Source organism: Hyaena hyaena, unplaced genomic scaffold (assembly GCF_003009895.1).
Source record: "Hyaena hyaena isolate Hyena2069 unplaced genomic scaffold, ASM300989v1 scaffold_388, whole genome shotgun sequence".
NCBI lineage: Eukaryota > Metazoa > Chordata > Mammalia > Carnivora > Hyaenidae > Hyaena > Hyaena hyaena.
This window is the reverse complement of record NW_024081021.1, coordinates 1,559,349-1,581,972: the sequence shown is the minus strand read 5'-3', so window position 1 is coordinate 1,581,972 and position 22,624 is coordinate 1,559,349. Positions and strand designations below refer to the sequence as shown.

Below are 22,624 nucleotides of genomic sequence, written 5' to 3'. Positions count from 1 at the left end.
TACTACGGTAAGGTTTTCGAATAAGTTTGAAAAAGGCATCTTTTGTCAATAGCAAGTGTCGGCTGGCACAAAAGATAACTGAAGCAACTCGGTAGCCTTAGGAAAAGTCTTACTAAAACAACAGAATTCCCCTCTGTCCACCTGGCTAAGGAGGCCCATTACCACGGCTGAAAGAAGACACACCCAGCTTAACAAGAGGGCAGTCATTTAATGCAGAAATCCAGTTAACAGAAGGAGACAGAGATTAACCAACAGGTAAGACATCGAACGATACTGCATAGTGTCACGGATTAGCTCTTACACGGTTGGTCTGTTTTTCTTGGGATTTGGATTCCAGTACGAAGACAGAGAAGAGACTTCCATTAAAAATAAATAAATAAATAAATAAATAAGGCAACAGAAGAGGAGTCTTCCCGTGACAAGGAACATCCACAAATAATGCACAGATATTTGGTGCTGACACAAGACCACGTTAGGACAAGTTCTGAAGGTACTGCATTAAAATTTAACAAGCGTGGCACAATGACAAGAAAATTATACTCGCTTTGTTATGAACCCCTTTGCAAATAGAAACGACTCTCAGGTAATTGTTATATACAAACTTTCTGAAACAAATGGCAGCCATACAAATTTTCCCATTGCAATTTCCCCTTTTTCTAAACCGAGAAATGTTCCATGGCACCGCTCCCTAGTTCTCACAGTCGAAGCATAAATAGTCATTAAAGCACTTGAATCCACAGTAGGCTTGTCCGTAGAAAGGTCTGGAGGTTTCACATGATTTTCTATCAGTCATCCAGGAAGGGCCGGCAGGCTACAGTTTGGAATGTAAAAGACCGTTTTGTGCTTGGGATCCCAACTTGAATTCCACCCTGTTCCTCTCAGGAGTCGTTGGCACTGTGGACGGGCCACTGAGCAGGGAACTTGGGTGTGGACAGTCATACCGTGGAGTCCCTGCTGGACTTCAGATGTGCAATCTTGGTCCGGCTAATAAACGGATAAGCGATGCAGAGACCTCCGGCTGCCACAATAAAACCTAAACTGCACCAGGCGCAAAAGATAGACCAGCTGTAGCCATGTTCCACATCGTCAGGCAGGCTGTAAATGAGCTTTGGGAGCCGGTTCATATCATAGGAGATGCTGGCAGCATAGGTGCAGAGGGAAATGGTGCAAAATATCCCTATAAATAATGCAAAAGAGAACGGAATGATCAGTGACAGTGTTGCCTGATACAAGGCAAATGCCACACGGGCCTTTGTGCAAATCAGGTCAGCTGATGAGGTGGTCACTCCAAATTCGTGAAGGATCTGTAATTCCTGCACTTGAATTCGCCTGAATTCGTTCAACAAACACTGGCAAAACCTTTATGCTCCAGGCCATAGGCTACGTATTGGAGGTATGAGAGGAAAGAACACGGGAGAAAACTCTGATAACTTGAATTATTCAGAATTATCTTGCTTGGAGGGCATGTGTGTTTGAACTTATTTTTGGTTTCTGTTCTTAAAACAATGAAATAACAATTCTAATGATTTTTGAGGAAGTGATCTTTACTATGATCACTCACACCTAATATAAGAGTCTTCATTTCCCTTGTAGGAAATAAAAGGGATACACTTTCATGCAGTTGCAAGCACCACACAGTCTGTTTTCTTCTTCAATTACCGGTATCGTTAGGATTTATCACGTTCCCTGTAAATAATGTTTTAAATGAATTTTTCAAGTGCCAAATTATGTTTTAAGGTACAGAGTGTGGTATATACTAGGGCCTCAACAAATCATTGTGGGTTTTTTCAATGAATGAATGAAAGCTTTTAAGTGATACAAATGAAATCCAGGATGTTAGAACTGATGTAAAATCGCTGAGTTAGGGGATCTTATACTTCAACCATTCAGAATATAGGAGGCAATTTGGGTGACATAAGAAAATGGACAGACCCCAAACTTTACTTTCTTGTACCAACACATGTATGTATAATTGTCTTTCCAGAAAACTAAAATCAAGACTCTGATAAAAAAGAAAGAAAGAAAGAAAGAAAGTCCCCCAAACACAGTATTTTTAGTACTTAAGCGATGTTCCAAGAATATAGATGCTTCTATTCCACCACAATGGATTGTCAAGGGTGCTCCCTTTGATGGGAGGAATGAGGCACTCGCTGACAATGGGTAATGAAAACAGAGGTGAACGCCAGTGTATTATTGGGATGTCCAGTTCTGTTCCAAGCCCCCCGCCTCTCTGCTTCATACTTTGGTTTATCCCGGCGTACAATGGAGGTTGCATCTATTTGCTGGAAAATTGTGTTGGGGATATATTGGGGATACACTGAGCATCTCCATAGGAAACAGAGGCATAGGTTTGAGGGCTCAAAAGAGAGGGCCGAAAGTAACAGATTCTCCTCCATCCTTTTTAATAGCGCTCTGGAGATCAGAAACACTAGCAGAAAACCAAACTCTGGGCAGGCAGCAACTGGGAGAAAATAAAGATGACCTTAATGCCATTGTGAAGCGCCAGAATTCTGCCTGCACTCAGATCATATACGGGTACATTGCCTGAATCCTTTGGTAAATGTGCATTTCGAAAAGACATGCTTCAAGTTAAAAGGACACTTGATCTGAGATAATTTGATATTTCCTACTCATTGTCTAATTGTTTTTAAACTCTGAAGGGATTCTGTCTTTCCAAAAAGGATAAAATCTTATCTTCTGACTTCCTGCTCCAGATTATTATGGCCAACATATCATTTTGAGGTCCCCCGAGATCAGATGGAACTAATTCTTTCATAAAGGAATGGGCCAGTCAAAAAGTAACACTCCTCTGCTTTTTTTTTCAAGTTTTGCGAAGAGCAAATGCTTTTACATGGACACGAATGCTTTCACTGGCATCAAAACAAAGACAGTGTTTCTATATAACAAGGTCCTTCTAAGATATGCTGATCATAGAACAATAAGGCAGTTAGAAAAAAACTGATCTCTGGAGTATCAACAGGTAAAGTATCATAATACAACAATGACCCGTTCGTAGGAAAAACAACTCTATTCTGCATTCAGCTGTCTGCACAGAGCTGAATGCCTAAAAGCTAGGCTTTTTACAAGTAATGTAGTTCTAATGACCTCTGAAAACTTGAGTTCAAACTCTTTCAAGCATCCTTTGATGTCCAAATGCATTGGGCTGAGATGCAGGAAATGTGTATTCTGGTGCCCAGATCTACTACTAATCACTGTGACCTTGAAATTACCTGAGTCTTTGTTTCCTCAACCAGGAAAAAGAAATGAGGGACTTGGTTACTGCAGACCCTGATAGTGTCAAATTTCCGTGATTCTGTTATTCCAAAATAAAGGCATGGAGCAAGAACATTTCCCACCCCCCACCACCAAAAAAGCATGCCGCGTATATAACTATATATGCTCCCGTTGATTTCATGCTGAACATTGATCTTATTAGCACCTCTCCCCTGCCAACTCCATAAAATTGCTTTCGGTGAAATGAATTTTAGTATAACACCACCAGTTTACACTGAATAGAAACAGATTATAAGAAATAATCGACCCTGAAGGTTTAACCAGAAGGATGAGTTTCTCTGCCCTTGGTGTCATGAATGATTGTGCCTTGTGTCCATGGAGCTCGCGGAGGCTGTGAATGATGTCCCTAACAGAAATCCCTTTCTCTGGAGCGCCTGGGTGGCTCAGTCGGTTAAGCGTCTGACTTCAGCTCAGGTCACGATCTCACGGCTTGTGAGTTCAAGCCCTGCATCAGGCTCTCTGCTGTCAGCACAGAGCCAGCTTAGGATCCTGTCTCCTTCTCTCTCTCTCTCTGTCTCTCTCTGTCCTTCCCCTAATTGTGTGTGTGCATGTGATCTCCCTCAAAAATAAATAAACATTTTTAAAAGAGAAAAAGAAATTTCTTTCTCTGGTCAAGTTGCTGAAACTCCCTAGAGCTAATCAGTGGCCCACCATGAGCAAAAGTTGGGGATCTCATGTCACGCTTTTTGCTACTGATCTCACCCTTAGATCCATCTTGCCTTGCAAACCCAATTGCCTCTTTGTCTTATTTGTGTTACTTACTTGTATGTATTTTATGGGGAAATATCTATATCTCTCAAGTTCTTTTTGGAAGTTCTTTTCAGAAGAGGGCACTTGTCAAATCTTGATGAAAACCTGCCTTAGTTTCTTCTGCCTTTACTTGCTTTGCTTAAAGTTGGTGGGGAGGGTTACTGTGAACCCACAAATATACCCTGGTCTACCCTCCCCCTTCCCACCGGCGCTCTCACAGGTTGCCCTTTGGTGATATTTTTAATTCTTCCAAGATACTTTTGAAATTGTTCTGAGAAGGAGGAAAGCAAAGATTAACCAAAAAAAAAAAAAAAAAAAATAGCATATGCAAGAGTTCCTCTTTTTAGACTCACATCTTTCAGAGAGCTCGAACATAGATCCCTGCCACAGCTACTTCCTGTGGGATCGGAAGGCCTGTCTCTGATTATTTCCAGGAAATGTACTGACAGGAGGGAAAACATGGTTTCCAACTTGCCCAAAAAACTGTAAAAGAGGCCTAACCCACTCAAGATCTTTTAAAAAGGAAAAAAACTCTGACTTCAAAGACACCAAGAAAGAGCGTTGATCATATATTATAGGATGAGGGCCCACCTTAATAGACCTTATTTTACCTTAATCACCTCTTTAAAGACCCCGTCTCCAAATACAGTCACATGGTGAAGTACTGGGGGTCAGAACTTCAAAAACCTGAATTTGGGGAGAGCTACAACTCAGTCCATAACATCCATAACATCATCTGTGCGTGTAGTCAATGCGTGAAGTACATTTCTATTCCTTTTACAGGTTTTAGCAAGAGTTTACTATTTTAAAGGTTATTTAATCAGTTATTCAGCGATTAGTTATCAGGCATCTACTATGTCCTAATCCAGTTCTGATTATCTTAGCGGGGGTTTAACGAGTCCTTGTTGGCCGCAGACATGATTGGTTTGCCGTCGCTGTGATCAGGACTCCTGGGTGTTTTTCCCATTTCACTTTCCAGTGTGCATCTCAGGGCAAGGTGGTAGAGACCTCCGAGACTTCTGGTAAGTTCCACACGGAGCCTACCAGAGCCGAGCACATGGAGTCGACAAAGCCTGCTGAACGAAACTGAGTTCTACAATGCATCGAGTTCTACCAATTTAAGGACCAGTTCGTCCCAAATGACCCCACGGGGGACTTACCTATAGAGCAAGTTATTGCAAACAATGCTGCACCGTTATTGTTAGCAATCCAGTAAATGCAAGGTCTGGGGCAGGAGTATGAAAAGATAAATAAGGTACCACCCCTGCACTCCAAAAGTTCAAAATCTAATGGTCCTTCCTGAAGATACAAGGGGAGAGAGGTCACCTCTCCTCCATTCTTCTCCTAGCCTTTCCTTCCCTTTTGCTCACTCCCTGACCAGCCAGGAGTCCCCCTCAGCTACCACTGACAGCCTTCAGCCCAGCTGGTGGTGCCTGGGGAAGGAGGTTCTTGAGTTCCAGCCTGGGTGATGGTGATTGCTAGTAGCGTCTTCAAAACAGTGAATAATTACTGGTGCTGAAAAGCCCTGCATGCAACTACTTTTCTTATAAAATATTAAAAAGTTTTCTACCAATATTTTTAATTAGAAGATACTGGGATGTCACAGAATTATAGGGTTGGAAGGGATCTTTTTGGGATCAGGATGGAAGTAAATTTATGCAGCTGTCCAGATCATCAACCTAATTTCCTTCCCTGAAATCTTTACGGTGCCTGTGGCCAGCTGGCAAGTTGTAATTAGGGTAACTAGGCCCCTTCTTCTGACCATTCTCCTTTGATGTGCTTAACAGTCCTAAAGGAGTGGAGCTGCTTCACCCTGGTTAGCCTGCTTGATAAATAACACAACCGCAACACCCCAAGGCATAAACATTGATTTTTTTTTCCCCACTCCTTCAAAAGATGGCCTGCCCATCATTCTGGTCTCTTTGCTCTTCCAGCAAAAATGCCTCATGCTATTTTTCACACAGATTGCTCAAAAAGCCATTCCTAAATTGTCTTTCCTAAATGAATAGGCAAGACTAACAGAAACAGACAAAACTTTGAAAAAAAAATAAAATAGAAGGTCCACAATCTGCAATTATTAAATCCAAAACACATTCACTCTTTTTCCGAAAGACTGCAGCCATCTTGTTTAATGCAAACCCTGACCTGATGTGACATGAGGCTATTTATAGTCCTTATTGATCCTGCTTCGAGTGAATATTCATATGTTTTGCTGCAGAAATGTTAATGTATTTGATTTCAGACCCTGCTGAGGAGTGTTAGACAATATAAGATATAGTCACCATATTTACCTTTCTAAAATGAAACTTAAAAATCCTGAAATCCAAAACACACCTGGCTTCAAATGTTTCAACTAAGTCCCTATGGACCTTTAGGTCATAATCAATGGATAACCTAGATAATTTGATATCTCTACTACAGTGAAGTCTTTTTTATTTTTTCTTTAATGCATCGAAGCAAAGGAAGGGATAACACAATGTGGGTGTTGACTGTCCCTGACGTTTGCAGGGCAGCCTGGGCTCTGTCTCCTTTTGTCAGCTGTCACAACACTCACTGGACAGCCCCGTGAAGGGAACAGATCCAGTGGGCAATGGGGCCCCCAGCAAGAAACGCCCACGCTTTAACCAATTTTTGAGATTCCCCAATATTTTAAAAGGTAATAACACAAAAGCAACAGCAACCTAAACACTACATTTTAAAATGTTTGCTTTGAGGGGCGCCTGGGTGGCTTAGTCGGTTGAGCGTCGGACTTTCGCTTGGGTCATGATCTCGCGGTTCGTGGGTTCGAGCCCCGCGTCGGGCTCTCTGCTGACTGCCGGCTCGGAGCCTGGAGCCTGTTTCAGAGTCTGTGACTCCCTCTCTCTCTGACCCTCCCCTGCTCACGCTGTCTCTCTCTCTCTCTCCTGGAAATAAATAAAACATTTAAAAAATTTTTAAATGTTTGCTTTGAATAAATTAACCCTTTCAAAGATTTGTGTATAGAACAGAAACGATAAGGATCACGATTACATCGCCACGGCGATGAAGCATTGAATGTTGATGGGAATATGCTTTCACAGCACCCCGAGAGCAGAAGAGGAAGTGGAAGAGGTCTTATTCCCTTGGTCCCCCACGTGTGCCTCTTTGATCGTGTGTGTGTGTGTGTGTGTGTGTGTGTGTGTGTGAGAGAGAGAGAGAGAGAGAGAGAGAGAGAGACCTCAGAGGCCATGAAGTCAAAGGGCTATATTTGGAGGCTCTGGGAGATGTGAAGCGTACCCCGGGTCCTGCTGGAAGGCCCCTGGAGAGGCGCCAGGGGAGAGGAAAGGGGCCAGAGCGTGGCTCCCAGTGTGAAGTGTGAAGTCAGCAGCACTGCTGCTCCACATGTGGGTCATCAAGAGCTGTCTGCATGCAATAAGGCAGGAGGAGGAAGACTGTTCCAAAGTTTCCATTTTAACGTCTCCAACCGTCACATCACTGATGCTCCCCATTGAAGGTTTGGCTAATAAGTTCAGGTGGAGAATGAAGGTGCCAGCACATTAGAAGGGGCTAAGTTTAGCATCAGAAATCTGTGGGAGGGATGCTGACAAGGGCTGTTGAAGACACTTCTGCTTAATTAAAATCAATTCTTTTAACCCTTAGTTGCTCCCTTCTGCTGCTACTACATGCGAGCATCCTCCAGCTAATTTATCGCGTGCAATGGACTAATGTAGCGACCCCGGTATTTACAAAGGAAACACAAAGGCACCATTTGAAATAGCAAAAATGAAAGAAACCTCTCTAAACCCTACAAGGAAGGGAACAGATGAACACAACACAGCATAGCCACTCCCCGGAAAAGCATGTGGCTATGGAATACTACTGAAAACCACGGAGTAGGAAAACAGCAGAACAGCATGGGGAAAGCTGACGGGAGGATGTTAAATGGAAGCCCGGAAGACTAAATACTTCACGTGTGATCATGATTACGAAGAGCTTTTGTTTTTTTTTTTTTTAATGAGGCAAACCCATAGGCAAAATTTGGTCCAGAATAAGGAGAATATTTAAACCACCTCATTTTTCTTGTAGGATCTACAAGAGGATTTTCTCCTTATTCCAAAAATGTTTGGCCAACCGAAAGCAAAGAAAGCTGAATGATGTCATGTTGTGTCTGTTGGTCCTTCAGGACTCATCATCGAACTTCAAGTTTCTAAGTCTGGGATATTTTTTTTTTTTTTTTTTTGGTTGTCGTGGGGGTTTTGTGATTGTGCCTATTGCTTTGCTTGCTTAGTTTTTTTGTTTAACAATTGCACAGGGGTGGGGGCACCTGGGTGGCTTAGTCAGTTAAGCGCCCGACTTCAGCTCAGGTCATGAGTTCACCCTCTGAGTTCGAGCCCCGTGTCAGGCTCTGTGCTGACAGCTCGGAGCCTGGAGCCTGCTTTGGATTCTATATCTCCCTCTCTCTCTGTCCCTTCCTTGCTCACACTCTGTGTCTCCCTCTCTCAAAAATAAAAGCAAAAACATAAAAAAAACCACACACATACATTTGCACAGGGGCTTTTGATGATACATCCTGAGGCTGCCTGAGCCAATCTGGCTCGGAGTTAGAGCCCACGTGCGGGTGAGAAAGAAGGGCTGAGCAGGGAAAGCGGAGCTGCAGGACACTTGGCTGCCAGCCTCCCTCCATGCCTACCCAGTGCTCAACAACCACCCTCCTTTATTTAAAACCTGTTCGGCCTGCGACCTTCTCAGGAAGTCTCACTAGCCCTGGCTTTTATGGCCCTGTGATTTATTTTACTGCGAACAATTGTTTTATATCTAAGAGCATCCTAAATTATTTACGCATTACCCACATTAAAGCGTGCTTTAAAACCACCGCTAAGGTTTTCTCATTATAGCTTCTCTCATTTTCCTGACAAGGGGTTGTGAGCGGGAGTCTTTCCAGGGTCGGAAAGGGAGGTGAATCTGCAGTTCTTTGATGCATACAGAGGCAAGAGTCAGGAAACCGGGGGCTCAGCCAATAATGGGAGGGAAGAAAATGGGTGATAGTTTTAATCACCATTAAGCAGAGACTTAAAGGCATCCTCTGGGCAGACAGGCCTCTCTGCTTCTTTGCTGCCCTGACTCCTTCGTTCTGCAGTTTGGGTTTTAAATGAGGTACCCACTGGCTAGTCTTGAGTTCAAATCTTCCTCCAAAACCTCCGGACCTAGAATTTTAGCCTCCCTGGGCTATAGTCCTAGAGTAGTCGCCAAAATATGAAAAGCTTAAGTTGGTTTTCTGCTCAGACTACTCAGGGGCCACGTGACGTCGGCGTGTTCTGTCAGAGTGTTTATGACGATGACCCATATTGCTCACAGAGAGAGAAATGAGCTGATGGGGGTCAGGAAGGAAGAGCCCCTGCCTGTGGCTTGGGTTACTTAGGCTGCAGATTGGCTGGCCACACCAGAAAGCAAAGCGCCACCAACATGTCAATCCTGAAAGACAGGTAGGCAGAAAATGGTGTCAGCCAGTAGTGTCAGGTGCCGCAGCCTCCAGTTAACGTGGGCGTTGAGTGAGTGGCTGTTAAGTGAGAAGTGCTAGCAAACCCCGTGTGGTCATTTGAAAAACTGAACTCCAGAGAAATAGGAAACAGGCTTGTTCAAAATGGCGACATATCCAGAGTCATATTAGCCCTGATACTGAGTATACGTGTGAGACTGTTAATTTGGCATTCACTAATCACTAACACACATCAATTTTCTTGTGAAAGAGGAGAAGGAAAGAAAGATTTCTCCCACGTAGCCACCTTCAGTGTTAGCTGTCAACTCAGCTCCTGACTTCTTTTTCGACAAAGGTATCCTTCACTTGCTAATCAAAGTGACACAGTCCTGTCTCCACACACCACCCCCTTTTCAATCCCCTGCTTTAAGATCAAGTCCCTCTTCTGCTTAAAACCTTCTGTGGCTTCCATTACCCTTAGATTGAAATCCAAGCCACTGCCTGCATCTCCCACCTCAAGAGATACTTTACTTTTTCTCCCTACCCTCCAACCACACTGGTCTTCTTTTGGTGGCTCAAGATACACCAAGCCACCTCTGCGTCAGGGTATGAGTTACCCTAAAGCACTCTCAACCTCTGGGGGGTGTTTTTCATGATTTAGCTGGGAAATCACCTCAGCCAGGTGTTCCCTGAGGCCCTATTCCACCTTCTTTGTTTTCCTCACAGCTTTTACCATTATCACAAGTTACTGTCTCTGTTTCCCCGTGACAGAAATGGAGAAGAGTTCCGTCTGCCTTATTCATGGTGTCTCTAGTACCTAGAGTAGTGCCTGGTGCATAGTTAAGTCCCCAAAAAATATCTGTGGAGTGAAAAAAATCAATGATTTGTGTGTAAAAATGACACCATGCGTGGGTGGCTCAGTCGGTTAAGCGTCCGACTCTTGGTCTTGGCTCAGATCACGATCTCATGGTTCGTGGGTTTGAGCCCACATCTGGCTCTGTGCTGATAGTGTGGAGTCTGCTTGGGATTCTCTCTCTTTCTTTCTCTCTCTCTCTCTGTCCCTCCCCCACTCATGCTGTCTCTTTCTTCTCTCAAAAAAAAGGAGGGAAGGAAGGAAATAGATGACACCAGAGGCACCATCACTAAGAGTACTTTGAATTGACTTTCAACCCAGGGGCTGGTTGTGCTGATCACTCTTTCTCTCCATTCAGGCTCTGATAAACAATGAGCAGTGCTTGCCAGGAGACCAGGCCGGGGCTACGGACATGGTATGAAGCAGAGACAGAAAATACAGGGCTGGCTCACACAGAGATTAAACCCAAGACATTTCTATCCAACCTTCTAAGGGGCCACAGTGGGGAAATCAGGCCTGTACTATTAACATTGTTGTTTTCTTTAAATTGTGTATTCCCCGTAAAAGCCACATGACCTCTGGTTGCTCTTTTCACAAGTGAAAGCACAATCAACAGTGCGAGGCTGGCCGCATGCACAGCAGCCTTCACTTCCGCCCGGAGAGGTAGCTGTGGTGTTGGGCATACCTGTCATGAGGAAAAGGAGTCCAGCCACGTGTTGGGTCAAGCTCTCCTCCCAGAAGAAACTGACCGTGGCCACAATGCAGCCACAGAGCAGGACAGCTACGGCCATGCCCAGGAAGCCGGCAGTGATTCTTCTCAAGTCTAGTCTCGAAACACAAACATTCCAAGTGAAAAGCAGAAGCAGCAGTTATTGAAAACCAGAGAACGAAGAGCTTTGTATACATCATTGTCAAAACTAGTGGGTGACACGGGCCGTCTTAGGGTCTGCGGGGCTGAGGTGGTTTAGGGAGGTCTCTCCCCAGGTATTCCAGAAGAGGACACAGGGGGTCCAGCCAATCCAGAGGGTGGAGTCTACCTTCTGAGTCTACGGAGAAGTCTGTACCCCATGGAGACTAGGCCAAAGGACAACGCCAGGGTAAACTTGGGTAATGGATAGCAAGTTACTTAGTGTACTGACAGTGAGGTAGGTATGAGAAATATCTTTACTTCCCTGAAAAGAGCGATGGAAATGTAGCTTACCACCACTATGGTGGCCCTACTTGATTTGGCTTTGGAGAAAGAGCCCACAATGTGTGCTGCAGTGAAATACGGTTTTACCTGAGCACCATGGTTGCCGATTATTTTTTTTTTCATTTACATCTACTCTCGCCTATTTTCAGAAAGCATTTGAGAAAGTGAAGGCAATTGCGGTGACGGAAATGGGGCCCAAAGTGCACATTTGGGATATCTGCTCGTAAACCCCTCTCCTCTTAAACATAGGCCCCACAACCCAAGTACCCGTTTACCCAGGCTTAAGGAGGGACTGTTCTCATGGTCAAGTGTCCATCGTGGACACAACCGGCAGGTATAGTCCGTCACAAAGGCAATCATGATCCCTGGGCCAAAACGCAGCCCCTCCCCCACCTCCTAGGCAAAACCAAGAGATGGACTGACTACCTGCTCCTGGACGTATTTTCACTCTGATTGCCACCCTCAGGCAGCACTCTGATTACCCACCCTCTATTTTACTTCTTCTATTTCCTTCTTTCTTTTTTTTTTTTTTTGAACAAATCTAACTTTAAAAATTGTTAGCTAAAAGCCTATGATCCTTCTCAAAACAATAGATACCAAGCAGAGATCTGCGGCTGCCCCAGGACCCATGGACCATTCCTTTTTTTTTTATGATTATTTAACTTTAATTGAATTTTATATGATTTTATTTTATTTTTACATTTTATTTAAATCCAAGTTAGTTAACATATAGTGTAATAATGATTTCAGGACAAGAATTTAATGATTCATCACTTATGTATAACACCCAGTGCTCATCCCAAAGAGTGCCCTCCTTAATGTCCATCCCCCATTTAACCCATCCCCCACCCATCTCTGCTCCAGCAACCCTCAGTTTGTTCTTTGTATTTAAGAGTCTCATATGGTTTGTCTCCTCTCTCTTTTTATCTTATTTTCCCTTCCCTTCCCCTATGTTCATCTGTTGTGTTTCTTAAATTCCACATATGAGTGATATCATATGATGTTTATCTTCAAAGGGATTTCCCATTTCCAGCTCAGAGCATCTAAATGAAAGCAGAACACTGCTGCCTCGATGAGGAAGTGTAGGCACCTCACTCTGATCAAGAGCCAGGGACCGTGATAATTTAAAGGGGCTGAGTTTAATGTTAAGGGTATAAGCCATTTGGAGACATCCACATCTGAGCAGGGGCGATGTCATAATAGTTCAGTCATTAGTATCTCAACTCCCTAAATTCTCTGTGGTTTAAGTAGTAATTCTGTTGTCTACGACCATTAAAAGGCACAAGGTTCAGATATAATCCACATAGAATTTGCATTAGTACCAGACATGTTAAGCGTATCTGGTAAACATGGTACAAATCACCAACTATCACTTTCTCAGAAAGGGCTATGCATGCAGATGCCAAAAGTCTCTTTCTGGAAGAACGGCAAAGAGGATTAAGGGTACACTCAAATACTGTCTTGCTGGGCAACAGCAGGGCACGAACTACTTGAGTACAGAGGTGAGTTCTTTCTCAGGTTCCTATGACTATCTTTTCTCACCAGACAGAAACCAGTGACCGAGTGGCTTTCTAGACTGTTGATTAAGTCAAAGAACTCCAGGGGCACCTGGGTGGCTCAGTCGGCTAAGTGTCTGACTTCGGCTTGGGTCATGATCCCACGGTTTGTGGGTTCAAGCCCTGTGTCAGGCTCTGTGCTGACAGCCAGCTCAGAGCCTGGAGCCTGCTTCAGATTCTGTCTCCCTCTCTCTTTGACCCTCCCTTGCTCATGCTGTCTCTCTCTCTCTCTCTCTCTCTCTCTCAGAAATAAATAAAACATTAAAAAAAATTTTTTTAAAGGCAAAGAACTCCAAACACGCCCATGAAGAATTCAGACGTGGGAACACTTCGATAAAACTCTCAGATCTGCTGAGAAATGCTTGTTAAGATCAGCCAACAAGAAAGAGTTTTCAGGGAGTTGTAGCATTAAGGAATAAATCACATTTCAGCCAATGACTCTCCAAGATGTAAATCGGCCAGCCAGGGAGTGTGTGACATCGACCCTGCTGCGGGAGCCGTGTCATAAGCGCTTCCGTGCACGGGTGGGAAGCTCAAAACAGAGCCTTTTCAGCTGCAGAGATTTCCTGGCAAAATGAGATTCTGCTTGATCTTCCGCAGTGGCCTTGGCCACCCAAACACTGTCACCAACGTCCTTGCTGCGTATTTCATTGGCAAATGACAGTGTCAGCCCCAGATTAGGGTCTAGGTTTTTGTTTTTTGTTTTTGGGTTTTGTTTTGTTTTGTTCTCTGCTTTCCTGAGTCACCTATCGCTACGCAGCATGAATCAACGATTTTCAGGTAGGTATCTGCCCTCTTTAGTGTCACGAGGCATGATCTTTTCTAGATTTTCACATTTTCCTGACAGTGAAAAAGAGTAGTTCCTCCCACCATTGAGATATCCTCTGATAACAGACGTCCTCCGAGAAAATTACAACATAAACTCATCACAATATTTTGGCAGAAATACCAAGGTCTGAGATAGACGTGGTAGCTAAAATGAATATTCTATCATTCTATTTATTCGGAGTGTACCTAAGGTATAATCTCCTTGGTTTACTAACCCAAGTGGCAGAGCAGATCCTTATTCCCAATGACTTGGGAAAGAAAAGGTTCAAGAGGCAGCGTGCCCCCAGGGCTGAAATACACACACTTCCCTGTCTCTCAAAGCCTCAGGCCTGATTTTCACACATTCCATCTGTAAACAAGCTGTGACCGCAGCCTAGTGAAATGACACCCTGGGTCTCTCTGACCAAGTAGGATTGGGCCCAGAGGCCCACATAGGATCCGCACATCTTTCCGTTCAAACCTGAGAGGGCTGGCGGGAATACTTTTTGTGCGGAAAGACACCATTTCCTCTCTGACCCTTTCCCAGAAATACTCACGAAGTAGGTGCCATTCATCTTGCTGAATTGTCTTGGTTAAATTGAAAGGAATGTTTCGTAAGCGGATTGGCTGGGAAAAGTGGTACTTGATAGCTGTGCATCGCTGTGCAATACCTTGAAGGAAATGAGAAACGCGATTTACTGGTCTGTGCATTGGTAAGAGAATTCCAGAGATCTACAGCACAAGATGCGTCCTGAACTGGGCTGACTGGGGGGAGGGGGAAGGGTCTCGTCATGACTCTCAGTAGCACAGGCAAGTCAGAGCAGTACGCATCTAAAACGTGAAATAATTTTTTCAATCGTGTTTCACTTGCGAACGTGCTGAATTTGATAAGGATCTAAACTCCCCAAATTGTTTGTCAACGCTGTGTTTGTATTAACTAAACACAAAACTCCTCAAGGAGAAATGGCCTAAAAGCATACACGTGGTTGGGGGGAAATCAGCTTAAAATTTTAAGTTAACCCAGGTAAATTACGTGTGTCTGAACTTGAGCCAATCTCAAACTTGCAAACGGGATGCATCAAAAAGTTCATTAGCAAGCGTGTTATTTGGAGACCAGAAGACATTATTCCACGAAAACAAATCTCTATGTGGTGATGCGTCACCAGCCAACCCTCAAGAGCCTATTTAACCCCCGGGCAGCTGACGTATTTCCTTCGTACAAATTTTACTGACCTAAATTCTGGGTCCCAAGAGAAAGAGTAGTACTGAAAGCAGAGAGGAAAAAGAAAATTAAAGTAGAGAGGAAAAAGGAGAAACTTTCCCTACCTTTTCTGGTTGCATGTCCAGCCCTAGGCACAATACTTTGAAATGGGCAAGTATATCCATTGCTTTATCTAGTATCTTCTTCCACCCTCCCTCCCAACCCATGCTTTTATTGCATAAATAAATATGGGCTTATTTTTCCCCTAAAATCTTCTGAGCCCCATGATTCAGCCTAAATCCTATGATAACCCTGGCAGCTACTTAAAAAAAAATCCTCATAGATGCAAATAAATGTCTAATTGCTGGAATTTAATTAACTATAAAAATAAAATAAAATGGGGGGGGCACCTGGGTGGCTCAATCGGTTAAGCATCTGACTGTTTCAGGTCAGGTCATGATCTCACGGTTTTGTGAGTTCAAGCCCCATGTCGGGCTCTGTGCTGACAGCAAGGAACCTGCTGTGATTCTCACTCCCTCTCTCTCTGCCCCTCCCCCACACATGCTGTCTGTCTCTCTCAAAATATATAAATAAATTTTAAAAAAGAAATAAAGTAAAATTTTTGTAGAAATCGGCACTAAAAGGGGGACATTAATATTTGAGCACAGTCTGTATCACGAGCCAGTCTGCGATGCAAAGGCACCTATAGGATCATCTTCCCTAAAGAGTTTCTCATGCAGTAGTATGTACTTTTAAGAATCAATGGGGAGCTAGTTTAAAAGGTAGATTCCTGGGGGTGCCTGGGTGGCTCAGTCAGTTAAGCGTCTGACTTCAGTTCAGGTCATGATCTCATGGTTCATGGGTTTGAGCCTCATGTCAGGCTCTATGCTGACAGCTCAGAGCCTGGAACCTGCTTCAGATTCTGTGTTTCCCTCTCTCTCTCTCTCTGCCCCTCCCCCACTCATGCTCTGTCTCTCTCTCTCTCTCTCTCAAAAATAAATAAACATTTAAAAAACTTTTTAAGCTATAAAAAAATGTAGATTCCTGGATGGACCCAACGCAAGACATTCTAAATCAAAAGATTTGGGATGGAGCCAGGAACGTGAACTTTAACAAACATCCCAAGTAATTCTGAGGCGGGCCGTCCTTGAATCTCACTTTGAGCAACACTGCCCCAAAACCGTCTCTGCTTTGGGGAAGATTTTAATTTTTTTTTCCTTACGAAACTACCAATTCTCTCAAAGTTCAAAGCTCTTTTTATTTTTCTCCTTAGTTTTTCAACATGGGCCCATGGCAGTAGGTGTGTGGTCTAAGGCACGTAAGTTAGATATTTACATAGGAGTCAGAAAATGCCTGGGCTTACAAAGAACAAATAATCGAGTATGAGAATAATAGCAGATAACATGCAGCAAATGTATCAATAGCTTGCACTTGTATTTTTCAAAACTGTCATTCCACTTGCTATTCATCCTCAGGCTGACGTTGAGGCTCTGCATAAGCAGGGAGTGAAGGCTAGGGCAGAGCTGAGGACATGCACAAAGGACACACAGAGCCCAGCAGCTAAGACTGAGACTTGTTAGTTTCAGGCAGCTAAGGATATTTCTGTCCATTAGCCTCACCCACAGCTGGCCAAGCAGAGACTTCCGGGGCCAGTATGACAAAGACTTTAAGCCATCAGTTAAGGAAGGACACTAAAGAAACCAACAGTAACAACACAAAATAGTAACAAACCCTGGGGAGGAAGAAGAGGAATCTAATTTCCAGAGTTGCTACGTAATATCTTTTAAATACACAGTTTTCAATTTAAAAAAGTATACAACATACAAAGAAACAGGAACACATGGCCCATGCACAAGGAAAAAAGCCAGTCCGTAGAAACTATCACCGAGGAAACCAAGATGTTGGACTTACCTGACAAAGACATTAAATCAACTGTTTAAGATGTGTTCAAAGAACTAAAGGAAACCATATCCAAAGAACTGAAGGCAAGTATGAGAACGATGTCTTTCCAAACAGAGTATATCAGATGGTAAGGATTAAAAGAAACAAAACAAAACAAAACAAAAAACAAATGGAAATCCTGAACTTAGAAAGCACAATAAATGAAATGAAAAATCCACTGGAAGGGAAGAGAAATTAATCAGCAAACTTGAAAATAAGTCAACTGAGATTATCCAGTCTGAAAAACAGTTAAGAAAGAAGAGGGAAAAATAAATAAATAAATAAATAAATAAATAAATAAATAAACAAAATAAAAAATAAACAGAGCCTCAGAGATCTATGAAACACCATCAATTACACCAATGTAAGTATCATGGGGGTCCCAGGAGGGAGGAAAAAGAATATTTGAAGAAATAATTGTCAAAACCTTCCTGAATGTGATGAAAAACATACACACTCACATCTAAGTTTGATGAACTACAAATAGGATAAACTCAAAGGAAGCCACACCCTGACACATCATAATCAAACTCAGAAAAGCCAAAGAGAAAATTTTGAAAGAAGCAAGAAAAAAGCAACTTATCACATACAAGGGTTCCTCAAAAGAGTAGAAGATGATTTCTCATCAGAAATTATGGAAACCAGAAGGGAGTGAAATGACATATTCAAAGCAATGAAAGAAAGATAATTCGTCAAGAATTTTATATGCAACAAAGTCATCCTTCAGAAATGAAGGAAAAATTAAGACATTTCCAGCTAAACAAAAACTGAGAGACTATGTCACTAGCAGACCTGTCTAACAAGAAATACTAAAGGGGATCCTTCTGAATGAAAGGAAAGTACAGTAAATGAATCTACATGAAGAAATAAAGAACGTTTCTCAGGGCGCCTGGGTGGCTCAGTGAGTTAGGCATCCGACTTCAGCTCAGGTCATGATCTCATGGTCCGTGGGTTCAAGTACCGCATCAGGCTCTGTGCTGACAGCTCAGAGCCTGGAACCTGCTCTGGATTCTGTGTCTCCCTCTCTCTGCACCTCCCTGCCCCCCTCTCAAAAAGAAACACTAAAAAAAAAGAGCATTTGTCAAGGTCATGACATGGGTAAACATAAAAGACAATATAAATGTACTATCTGTGTTGTAACTTTTTTTCTATTATCTGATTTAAAAGACACAAAACATTAACCAATAATTGTAAATCTGTGTTGAGGAGCATACAGTGTAATTTGTATGATAATAACCATGCAAAGGAGAGGAGAGTGGAGCTATAAAGCAGCAAAGCTTTTACATCTGTGTGAAATTCGGTTGGTATTAACCCAAATTTGATTGTTATAAATTAAGATGGTAATTGTAATGTGCAAGGCAACTACTAGATAGATAGATAGATAGATAGGGAGAAAATAAAACATAAGGGAATGTAAGAGGTTACTAGAAAACATCTATTTAACACAGAAGAAGATAGTAATGGAAGAATAGAGGAACATACAGAAAACAAGTAGCAAAACAGCAGACATAAGTCCTCCCTTATAAGGAATTACATTAAATCTAAACAGATCAAACACTCTAATCAAAAGACAGAGATTGGCATTATAAAAAAAACAACATGATCCACCTATATGATGTCTACAAGAGACACACTTTAGAGCCAAAAATGCAAATAGGTTGAAAGTAAAAGTATGGAAAAAGACATACCATGCAACCACCAAAAGAGAGACGGGAATGGTATACTAACATCAGATAAAATCAACTTAAAGACAAAAATTTTTTACTACAGACAAAGACATTTTAGAATGGTAAAAGGTCAATCCCCTGGGAATTTATAAAATTATAAACACATATGCACGTACCTACCAACAGAGCCCCCCAAATACAGGAAGCAGAAACTGAAGGGAAAAATAGACAATTCAACAAGGATAGTTGAAGACGTCAATATCCCACTTTCAGTTATGGTAGAAAAGGAGACAGAAGATCAACACGGAAATAGAAGACTTGAACAACACTCTAAAACAAGTAGACAAAACATATCTATAGAACACTCTACCCAACAACAGCAGAATACACACTCTTTTTGAGTGCACATAGAACGTTCTTTAGGATAGACCATATGTTAGGCAATAAACCAAATCTCAATACATTTAAAATTATTAAAACCATACAGAGTATGTTCTCTGACCATACTACAATGAAATTAGAATCAGTAAGAGAAGAGAATTTGAGCAATTTATAAATTTGTGGAAATTAAGTAACACACTCCTAAACAACCAAGTGTTCACACAATAAATCACAAGAGAAATTTAAAAGCATTCTGAGATAAATGAAAACAAAATCACAGCGTACCAAAATGTATGGGAAGCAGCTAACGTGGTGCTTAGAGGAAAATTTATAGCTATAAATGTCTACAAATGCCTACATTAAAAAAACAAGATGTCAAATCAAGAACTTAATGGTTCTTACCTTAAGAAACTAAAAAAAGAAAAGCAAACTAAACCCCAAGCAGAAGAAAATAGATTATATAATTACCATAGAAACAAATGAAATAGACAATAGGAGAACAGAGAAAATAAGCAAGACCAAAAATTGGCACTAAGATTAATAAAATTTAGTTAATCTAACCAAAATAAAAAGAGAGAAGACTGAAGTTACTAAACTCAGGACTAAAACAGAGGGCGTTACCAATATGGAAATAAAAACGATTGTAAAAGAATACTATGAAAAAATTATAAGCCGACAAATTACACAGATGAAATTTGTAGAATGACACAAACTATGACAACTGGCTCGAGTAAGAAATAGAAAATCTGAAAAGATCTATAATAGGTAGAGATTGAGTTAGTAAATGACTTACTAAAAATCTTCCAATGATGGAGTGCCTGGCTGGCTCAGTCAGTAGAGCACGACACTCTTGACCCTGGGGTTGTGAGTTCATGCCCCGTGTTGGGCATAAAGATTACTTAAAAATAAAATCTTTACAATTAAAATCTTCCAATGAAGAAAAGCCCAGGACCATATGTCTTCACTGGTGAATTTTACCAAATATCTAAAAAATAATAATGATCATTCATAAACTCTTCAAAAAAAATAGAATTCCCAAATCATTGTATGAGGTCAGTATTTATATCACAAGCAAAGAATATTCCAAAATATTCCTTGAGAATATTATATGCAAAACTCCTCCACAAACACTAGCAAACTGAATTCAGCAACATATAAAAAGGATTGTGCATCATGACAAAGTGGAATTGATATCATGAGTGCAAGATCTGTTTCAACAGGTTTCATTTTCAACAATGAAAATCAATTAATAAAATAAATTCTCATCAAAAGAATAAAGCACAGAAACCACAAGATCATTTCATAGATGCAGAAAAAGCATTTGACAAAATCTATTTGATTTTGATACTCACCCACAACCCTATGAACCAGATTAAAAAATAGTATGATTCACTCCATTAAGTAGGCAGAAAAATTTGACGTTCAGAGACGTTAAGCAACTAGCTTATGGCCACAGTGCAAAATAGTAACTGAGCTTTAACATGTATGCTGTTACCCAAATTTTGTATACTAGTCACTCAAGAAAGTTAGAAATCCTTAATCTTTCAGAAGTGCATCTTAATTCTGTGGTTGGTTAGAAAGAGTTATTAAGCAAACTGTCAATTTAAAGTGAAAAGTATATTTTTTTCATTTGTTGTTGTTGTTGTTTTAAAGTAGGCTTCATACCCAGCATGGAGCCCAATGCAGGGCTTAAACCCCCAACCACGAGATCAAGAGCTGTCGTGCCTGGGTTCCTCAGTCGGTTAAGCATCCGACTTCGGCTCAGGTCATGATCTCGCAGATTATGAGTTCGAGCCCTGCATCGGGCTCTGTGCTGACAGCTTGGAGCCTGGAGCCTGCTTTGGATTCTGTGTCTCTCTCTCTCTCTGCCCCTCCCCCACTCATGCTCTGTCTCTCTCTCTCTGTCTCTCTCTCTATCTCTCTCACTCACTCAAAAATAAACATTAAAAAAAAAAAGAGATAGTCAGTGGCTTAACCAACCCAGCCATCCAGGCACCCACATTTTTTTTGGTGTCATTAACAACATGTGCTCTTTGGGAAACAAAACTTAATTGAGGCTTCTGTCTCTATATATTCCCCATACCTTTCGATTATGCTATTTGGAGACTGGATTGGCGCTATGGCTGAGTCAGTGACTTCATCTTCCCTGCATCTCACAGAAGTTGCTTCATGCTCAAATGGAGTATAGACTGAACAGCAGAAACTTGTTCAGTGTGGACTGAGTAGAAGCTATTCTCTGAGAGTCAGAGGGGCAGGCCCTACGGCAGCTTCTATGCTAGGAAGTATATGGTTCCTTTTACATCACTGGGGACATTCTCGGGGCTCATCTCAGCCCCGCGCTGGGCACAGTCACGATTCCAAGAGGAAGAGCCATGCAAAGGAGGAAGGCAGCCGGCCAGTGCCCTCCCGCTTCCCCCGGGGGATCCAGCATGTGCCAGGAGTGAGGTATGCAGTGCACACGTAGCCAAATTACCTTTCCTTCGCCGCTAGGCTCCCAGGCTAAATTTAAACCAAGTGCTCTGACACGAGAAGAGAAAAGAGGTGTGGAGAGTGACAAGGTCTGGACTGGACAGGAACAAGCAGTACGTAACAATCCCACTGATTGGGAGCCTGCTGGCCAGCCCAGAGCCCCTCAGCTGAGCTTGCAAGAAAAGAGTCTACAGCTCCTGTGCTCCACTCCCTTGGAAGATGATCAGAGACTCCAGGCAGAATTAGGAGAGAAAGTGGGAGCGAAGGACAGATCAGCAGCAGTGTCAGAGGCCCGCGTTAGCTGTTATATTTTCTTGTTCTTAAACCCTTGTCCCGCCGCCGTCTCAGAAAGTTCAATAGATTCGAAAGGAGAGGTATATTATTAAGGTCTGGCTTCCTACAGCATACACTTTAAATTGACAAAAAGAAACTTGACAAAAATCACACAGGGAAAGACCTGTAGCTGCTTGTCCGCTTGCCAAAGACAAATTAGGTCCTTTTGATGAAAAGACGTGTGTGTGTATATATGTGGATGGCGGTAAAGACACAAGTTGCATGTGGCGTTATGTTAAAGAGTGATACTGTGGAAATCCACAAGGAGGCATTAGATTCCAATGTTTTCAAAGCCATACATGCAAACTTTGAAATTAACTGGCTTTCTGGGTATAGAGAGCGATGAATCTGGCTCTCTGAAAAGGAACACAAAAAACATGAGCTCATAGCACCAGATGGCATCACACAATGGGGGGAAGAAACATGCAGAGGGTTGAAAAGAACAAGTTGTGATCTATATTTAGTGATTAATTAGCTTCTTAAAGGGCCAAGAAGAGCTACTTTAACGATGATATAAGCCACAAAAGAAGATACATAAATATGCTGCACAGAGGTTAGGAATGGGGTTTATGGTCTGGTGAATATCTTGTTTCTGGTGCTTAGGGAGATGAATCAAATTCTAAGCTAAGTCACAGAAACCCAGACTCAAGGTTAAATGAGAGAGAAACGTGAGAAACAAACAGCAGAAGAGGCTGTAAAAAGTCACTAGTACCAGGCAATGATGTGGTGGCCAAAGGCCTTGCAAT

General features: G+C 42.2%; 1 protein-coding gene across 1 annotated transcript in view; it reads right to left on the bottom strand.

Annotated features, from left to right (window-relative positions):
* Positions 1-188: 188 nt before the first annotated feature.
* TMEM178A (transmembrane protein 178A) overlaps positions 189-22,624 on the bottom strand; it is a 51,302-nt gene continuing 28,866 nt past the window's right edge. The window contains exons 2-4 of the mRNA XM_039251260.1: positions 14,444-14,557; positions 11,017-11,154; positions 189-1,177 (exon numbers count right to left, since the gene is read on the bottom strand). Coding sequence (XP_039107191.1) covers positions 936-1,177; positions 11,017-11,154; positions 14,444-14,557 — 494 coding nt within the window. The 3' untranslated portion in view covers positions 189-935. The remainder of the gene's footprint in view (positions 1,178-11,016; positions 11,155-14,443; positions 14,558-22,624) is intronic.